The 7,925-nt window shown below is 48.1% G+C and overlaps 1 protein-coding gene across 1 annotated transcript in view; it reads left to right on the plus strand.

The window, feature by feature from the left end:
- Positions 1–6,057: 6,057 nt before the first annotated feature.
- Positions 6,058–7,925, plus strand: part of LOC107122755 (cadherin-18-like) — a 62,481-nt gene continuing 60,613 nt past the window's right edge. The window contains exons 1-2 of the mRNA XM_015425889.1: positions 6,058–6,078; positions 6,660–6,913. Coding sequence (XP_015281375.1) covers positions 6,058–6,078; positions 6,660–6,913 — 275 coding nt within the window. The remainder of the gene's footprint in view (positions 6,079–6,659; positions 6,914–7,925) is intronic.

The following is a 7,925-nucleotide window of genomic DNA, read 5'->3' on the forward strand; positions in this document are numbered from 1 at the left end:
TTAAAACAATTTTGCTAAAAAATAAAAATGTTAAAATCTGAAGTTTCTTGTTTGTTGAGAGCCAAATTTTCGTTATGCAGGGTAAATAGCTGCCCGCATTCTCCACCAAAATCCTGTCAGGGATTTCCAGGGTTGCAGCAGTCCTGATGCCCCCCCCTTTTCTTTGCCATCAGACACACTGGACATGAACATACATAGTGTGAAATGTCCCCACACATTCCTCTGAGCCAAATGCAAAGCCTTTAGATATCCATAATGCCCTGCAAATTTGTTATCATGACAGAGTTTTAATATCTCCCCACGCAGGGCATGGGGCACAAATAGTCTGTGCTGTCGGTACCAACAGCGATCCCCAACCTGGGTCAAAGAGGCCTCCTTTTCTATTTCCTTCATGTCAGGCTCATTGAAAGCCGCTTTAAATTTTGACACCCAAGGCTCGGGTCTCTGGTTTTTCTTTGCTTAAGCTTGGCTCCAAGTAACTACTGCCCCCCCTCCAAGCTGGGATGGTTTGAACATAGAGTTTATAATTTCCTCTTTCTGACTGGCACGTTGGGGGAGGCATGAGAGTGCATCACCTAGAAAGTTTCATTTCCCAGGGAGGGGCTTGAGGGTAAATTGAAACTTAGAGGAAAAACTCCACCCATCTCAATTGCTCCACACTGAGCTGGCAGGAGGTGTGCAGGGCTTCTAGATTTTTGTGATCAGTCCACATTTCAAATGGCACCCTGGCCCATTCCCGCCAGTGTCTCCAAGTAGTCAAAGCTAGTTTAATAGCCACAGCCTTTTTATCCCAGACGGCCCAATGTCTCTTAGTATCAAAAAACTTTTTTGACACATCGGCAAGGGGGTGTAGTTTCCCCTCCTCCTCCTCCCACTGTAGGATGCCACCCCCCATAGCCACGTCTGAGGCATCAACTTGCACAACAAAGGGCTGGCTCTCATCAGGATGCCTCAAGACAGGTTTGGACGTAAACTGTACTTTCAGTCTTTCAAAGGACCTCTGATATTCTTCTGTCCAATTTAATTTACTGCCAGGCCTTTTAGAATCTGGCCCTTTTCCTCTAGTTTTCAGTGAGCCTGTCAAAGGCAAGCCCTGCTGGGCAAAGTTAGGAATGAATGGCCAGTAGAAATTGGCAAAACCCAGGAAGGCTTGTAGCTGCCTCCGTGTCTGAGGGGCCTCTCACCCCAACACATCTTTATCCGGATCCATCCCCAGTCCCTCTCTTGAAATTTGATAGCCCTGTAAGTCCAACTCCTCTTTGTGGAATTCACACTTAGACAGTTTCACAAACAGCCGGTTTTGGTGAAGGGTTTTTAAGACCTTCCTTACCAGTTGCACATGTGATTCCTTATCTTTGGTATAATTCAACATGTCATCTAGGAAAACAAGCACCCCTTTGAACAAGTATTTGTGTATCGCCTCGTTGATTAAGTTCATAAACACCCCAGAGAGCCCAAAAGACATCACCAAGTACTCAAATTGCCCCAGTGGGGTGTTAAAGGCAGTCTTGTATTAATCTCCCACATGAATGTGCACTCTAAAGTAAGCATCCCGCAAGTCCAGCTTAGTGAAAACTTGCCCTTTTGCGACTTCTGCCAGCAAGTCCTTGATTAGCAGGATGGGGTAGGCATTAGACATTGGTATGGTATTCAGACCCCAGTAATCAGAACATAATCTTAACCCCCCATCTTTCTTCTTGTGGAAAAGTACTGGGGTGATGAAAGGGAAACCACAGGTCTGATAAACCCTCTAGCCAAGATCTTGTCTATAAACTTTCTCAATTCCCCCTTCTCTGTGGGGCAGAGTACATAAACACCTAGTTTCTTTAAATGAAACTAAGTCCTTGGGGCCAGATGAGCTGCATCCAAGGATACTAAAAGAACTTGCTGATGTAATTTCTGAGCCTCTATCCATTATTTTTGAGAACTCTTGGGAGAACAGGTGAGGTGCCAGAAGACTGGAGATGGGCAAATGTTGTACCCATCTTCAAGAAGGGGAAAGAGGGGGATCGGGTAACTACAGACCCATCAGCTTGACATCTATACTTGGGGAAATTTTAGAACAAATAATCAAACAGACAGTCCTTGAGCATTTAGGAAGGAAAGCTGTAATTACTAAGAGCCAGCATGGGTTTCTCAAGAACAACTCATATCAGACTAACCATCTCTCTCTTTTTTTTTTTGAGAAAGTTACTACCTTGCTGGATCACGGGAATGCTGTAGAAATAGTTTATCTTGATTTCAGTAAGGATTTTGATAAGGTTCCACAGAATATTCTTGTTGACAAATTGGAAAAATGTGGTTTGAATCCTATGACTGTTAGGTGGATCTGTAACTGGTTGACAGATCGCACCTGAAGAGTGCTTGTGAATGGTTCCTCATCCTCTTGGAGAGGAGTGACAAGTGGAGTGCCTCAAGGATCTGTCCTGGGACCTGTTTTGTTCAACATTTTTATCAATAATTTGGGTGAAGGGATAGAGGGAATGCTTATTAAATTTGTAGATGATACTAAATTGGGAGGGGTAGCAAATACTGTAGAAGACAGAGTCAGGATACAGGATGATTTGACAGGCTGCAAAAACTGGGCTGAAACAAATAAAATGAATTTCAATGGGGATAAAATGTCAAGTTATGCATTTAGGTAGGACAAATCAAATGCATAATTATAGGTTGGGGGAGACTTGTCTTGGCAGTAGTATGTACGAAAAGGATCTAGGGGTCTTAGTAGACCATACACTGAAGGCCAGCTTCTCCGGGGTCCCATCGAAGGTAGCTTCCAGCGCATCTCTGGGGGGCACAGGAGCAGGGCACAAAGGGAGGCCATTGAAGGTGCACCCCCAGCCCACTGAACTGGAGCGGCTCCTGCTCCCCCTTGCAGTCTCAAGCCACAAAGCTCCTGCTGCAGGTCATCACGCATGGCCTCGGGAAGGCCGTCCACGGCAGCCCGGGTGTCTCTGTGCAGCTCAGCAATCTCGGTCTTCAGCTCCTGCCGGATGTGCTCAGTGTCCACTTCTTCCATGCGATGCCTCACTGCCATCAGGCGATCGAGGTCCTCGTGAACCACTCCAGAGACCCGGCGTCGGTCCTCATCCAGCTGCCGCCAGCAGACTCCGGCAGCTCCTAGGGAGGGAGTAGCCCAGTCAGGGGCATCTGTCAGACTCCCATCGCATCAACGAAGAACACACTTGCAGAAAAGAGGTTTCTATATTTGAAGCAATAGGTGCATAACAGGATCACTGTTCAGAATGAGGCATAAGCATGGATTCCAAGAGATTATAGTTAATTCAAAAAGCTGAGGCCCAATTGTGGGACTTCCCCCATGCGCCATTGAGCCTGGGAAGCAACGCTCCTACTTAATCATAACATACTGCTTCTCATGGATAAAGCCATGAGGTCACTCAAGCTACTACCTGCCGGCAATCACCTGTGGCCTTGAGAGATACGGACGTTCCTGCAACTAGGCAATTAAGCATATAAACAGGCATGCATGGGAAAGTGAATGCAAACAAGCGCATACCGAAAGACTAAGGATACAGACGAATACACACAGAGCCTAGTGAAACATAAGAGCATACACAGAGTACAGGGAAACACATTGGCAGCTTGCTGACAGCATCCCACAATCCCATCTCGGCCCATTGCTCCTTTTGCGAGCCCCGAGCTTGACACCAATAACCTCTGCTATTCCTTAATTTCAATTCACACACAGCTGCTCCCTCTGCACCTAGAAGTAAATACTCAGTTATGTTGTTTTGAAACATACATTCACACAGTTGAATACCATCTTGATGATCCCCATTTATTTTTGCCATAAATGCAGCCAGTGCATTGATTCAAAGAGCCATACACAGTTTCCAACAAAAGGAGGCAGGACTTAAATTAAGGTAGCACGGTGTTGTGAGTGACTTTGGGCCAGTCATATGTTAGCCAAATTGCTCTGATTCCTTATCAATATTGGGGGAATATGAGTTATTTATAATAGCAACTGGCATAAGGGAGCGATCACCTTTATCTACAGAGGCTGCCACTTATCCAGAGCACCAGTAACAGACGAGCAGGCTGATATTAGTTTAAATCAAAGTCTTTTACTGTATTTTATGCACATTCAGACATTACACAAACACACATACACCTATACAGGGCTAGGAAACTTAGAGAGATTGGGATAGCACAATCGCATTAGCAGGAGATTCGTTGGTTTGGCTATACGTTACCTGATCCGAAGAGATGAAGCTTGCCAAATGGAAAAATAAGGGAATACTAGAAAAATGGGGATTATGCTACAGACTGAACCAGCAGAAAGCATGTGGTAGGCCTTAGGTGCGGACTAAGAGCCTGGGGTAGGTTGGGTAGCAAGGTAGCCACTAGAATGAGAGTCAGAGAGTATAGAGGTCATTGAGGGGGTGTAGAGAGAGAGAGAGCAAGAGAGTGAGCACATGGCTGGGTGTCCCTTTTAAGGGGGGGCTTGGGTGTTGTGCCAGGCTGGTCACATGTCTTGGCCCACCTCCTACTAGTCCGTCCCAAAAACACACCTATTGGGTACAAAGAACCAGGGGAGGGGACAGGGAGTGGTCAATATTGAGAGCTAGTAACTTGGACTGGAGAGTGGCGCCTGGGTGAAGAGGGTATGAGTCACCGAGCTAGGGCTATCGTTTCTTGATGGACTTAGCCGAGCCTGTTGATGGGCGAGAGATTAGTTTCCAAGCAACCATGTGTAGAACCTCTTGGTTACGTGCAGTCTTGCAGGTAGATGTATGGGTGTGTGTTGGGGGGGGTCGCCTGCGGGTGTCAGAGGGAGCTCCTTATGGCATTTGGAGCTCTTTGTTTCTGGTCTTCTCTCTGGGTTTACAGTGTGTCACATGGCTAGGGAGCTGGTCCATCTTACAGCAGGCAAGAGGGCAGGTAACTTCCAGGAACCATTGGCACAACATACAGGAAAGCTTTCTGCTTCTGGGTGTGTGTCTAGGTGGTATCCTTTTTGGGTTACCACACAGTTCGGTCCCTATTTGCACATTGCTTGCACAATCCATTTTATCACTTATGGGTTATAAAGTCCATAAGAGCACATTCACTGCCTTGCAGGGCAATATATAACCTAATCTAGAGTGTTGCTGTTAGAATAAAGGGGGAGGCACATTCACCATCTTGGCTCCTTAGAGCGGTAGGCTTCATGGAGCGGGGCCTTCAGGTGGATCATAGAGCTCTTGGATTGTGAGCTAGGGCTGCCAAGTCCCCCCGGGGGGCGGAAACCCCCCCCCCGCCCCAGAGGCCCGTTCCCCGACGTCGGGCAATCGGGCCCCAGGGGGAACCCCGCCCCAGCGTGCACGTCCCAGGGAGTGACGCCGAGCATGCTGGGGGCGGGGCCACGGCCATACAAGGGAACGGCATCATGACGTCACTTCCCTGTGACGTGCACGCTGGGGCGGGGTTCCCCCCGGAATCCAAACGGAAGTCCCCCGCGGGCAGGGTAGGTGCCACTTGGCAACCCTATTGTGAGCCCAAAAAGAGCTGCCATTGTTGTTGCTGTCTTTTGAGAGCCATGTCCACGGTGCAGTCGCAATCCCCAAGGGGCAATCGGGGCAACTCTGCATTGGCTTTTCCCTCCCTTGTTTTAGCAAACCCGCGTTGGAACAGAAATCCCCCTCTGCATTGGCAGGCTGCTTTCACTTCCTTTGATCATTGGATTTTATGGCACCCATGCATTGCATGCCACTTCTGCTTTCTTTGATCGTCTGGTTTTATGGTACCTTCCCGGCATAGATGTATGGCCATTTTATGGCCGTTCAGGGGTACGGTGTTGCCCCAGGGTATTGAGTGTGGTTTAGAGCTGCCCCTTTTCCCTCAGTGTTGAGAAAATGTGGAGCGAATGCCAGGTGCAGCACCAGCCTTGATCGGTTGTTGTTTTGAAGACCCGGCAAGTCATATTGAACTGTGACCCAGAGTGCTGTCCACCGGCTTCACTAGGAAAGAAAGCTGCTGCCTTTCACAGTTGTCCGTGCTTTTATAACATTGAGGCTAAACTGCTGTAATGCCATTCACATCAGGCTCCTCCCGGTAATGATCTGGAAGTCCCGGCTAGTACAGAGCACTGCAGGCTACCTTCCAAATGTGGAGGGTAATGGAGAGAATGCCGCCCCCGGGTTCCCTGGCTGCTTTCTGTTGTCTCCTGGGCTCAGTTCAAGGCAGCAGAGACAAACGACAGAACTCTAAATGGCCTTGACCCGGCATGTCTGGAAAAGTGACTCCATCCTTACATGCCAGCATTGACCAGGAATCACCTTAAACGGCATCTGTGAATCAAGGCAGAGCTGCGAGGGTGACAGAGAGGTGTTCTTGATGTTGCTCTCAGCTTTTTCCCTGGAGAGTTGCTCAAACTCGGGTCGTGGGGGGGGGTCTTTTGGAAGACTCTTTTCCCTTGGACTTGAAGTGGCTTTTGGTGCCCATGGATAGGATAAGTCAGGTGCATAATGCTATCAAGGATGCCCTGTGGGAGGCTAGTCTGGCTCCCGGCTCGCAGGCCCCGCAGTTCATGTGATGTGAACCACACTGCCGGTAGCAAGCCCGCCTCACGTTGCAAATAAGGTAGAGAGGGAATACATCTTGCAGATCACGAAGTCCAGACGCGCAGCGGTAACGCTCAATTTCTTTTCTTCCCACAGCCTCTCAACTATGAAAAAAAGAAATCTTATACTCTTAATATAGAAGGAGCAAATACCCACCTCGATTTCCGCTTCTCACACTTAGGACCTTTTAAAGATGTAACTATGTTGAAGATTAGTGTTGGCGACGTGGATGAGCCTCCAGTGTTCACTTTGCCTTCCTACGTCATGGACGTTCACGAGAATGCCAAGATTGGGACCATTGTGGGCACCGTGACCGCACAAGATCCAGACAGTGCTAGCAATGAAGTAAGGTATGGTGCACTGAAAGATCTTCATTTTATCTCCTCAGACTCTGCCATTGTACATGAGACACCTAATGGCCCCTCACCTCGTTAGCACATTTGCTTTAGCTCCCCTTTAGACCTTCCCCTCTGAAGCATCACCGGGCAGGTTTCATCGTGTTCCATGTTCAGATCATCTCTGCCCTTGCAGTCGGGGTAAAATCGACACTCTTGTTTCACAAATTATTGGAGTGTCTCTTTTTACCGTTTTTAGGAACTGTTGGGTCTCTCCGCTTTTAACGCACTCTTCGTTTAATAGACTTCAAGTGAATAATGTTCCCTCTCTGATGCTAGACAGTGACCAGCAGGGGTCATTTCATAGAAAAAGAGGTGCAGGAGCTCATTAGCATAACTTATTTGCATGTGCCACACCCCCTGTCATCACCGGAAGTGTGTCTGAAGGCAACACCCACCGCTCAGGCTCCACTGGACTGTTTTGGATTGCTAGCTATTGGAGGGGGAACGTGCAGATCTGCCCTCACAGAGGAGGGAGAGCTTGTACCTGAAAGGGGGGGCTCTGCAACTTACCTGGCTGCTTCTTGTTCCTCATGGCCCAACTGAGGGCTGCTGGGAGCATGGGGCGGGGAAAAAAATCATGTGGCCGGCATGACTAAACACCAAGCCACCTACTCAGTCGCTAAATTTCTGTCTAGCATATTTTCCTTCAGCAAATAGCATATTATTCTTTCAGTCCTTGCTCAAGGTCATCTGATCACAGGAGCTCTGAAAGGGAAAGGAAAATGACCACTGGGCGGAAAGAACAAGAGGAGGGGGGGCGAGAAAGGAAAGAACGAGATTTGTGTTCTGTCCGACATGTCTTGTGGGAGCCTGGCCTGATCCCTCCTTAAATACGAGAAACTTTGGTGTGGATGTGTTTATTGCTGTTGAAGCTTTTGTGAGAGTTGGGCTAAAAGAGTCGGCTTTTCAGTCCCCTTCGCAAGAAGGTACAGTTCGAGGTCAGAAGTGGTTTTTTAATATATAT

This window comes from Gekko japonicus, unplaced genomic scaffold (genome assembly GCF_001447785.1).
Source record: "Gekko japonicus isolate JY-2015 unplaced genomic scaffold, Gekko_japonicus_V1.1 scaffold2792, whole genome shotgun sequence".
Classification (NCBI taxonomy): Eukaryota; Metazoa; Chordata; class Lepidosauria; order Squamata; family Gekkonidae; genus Gekko; species Gekko japonicus.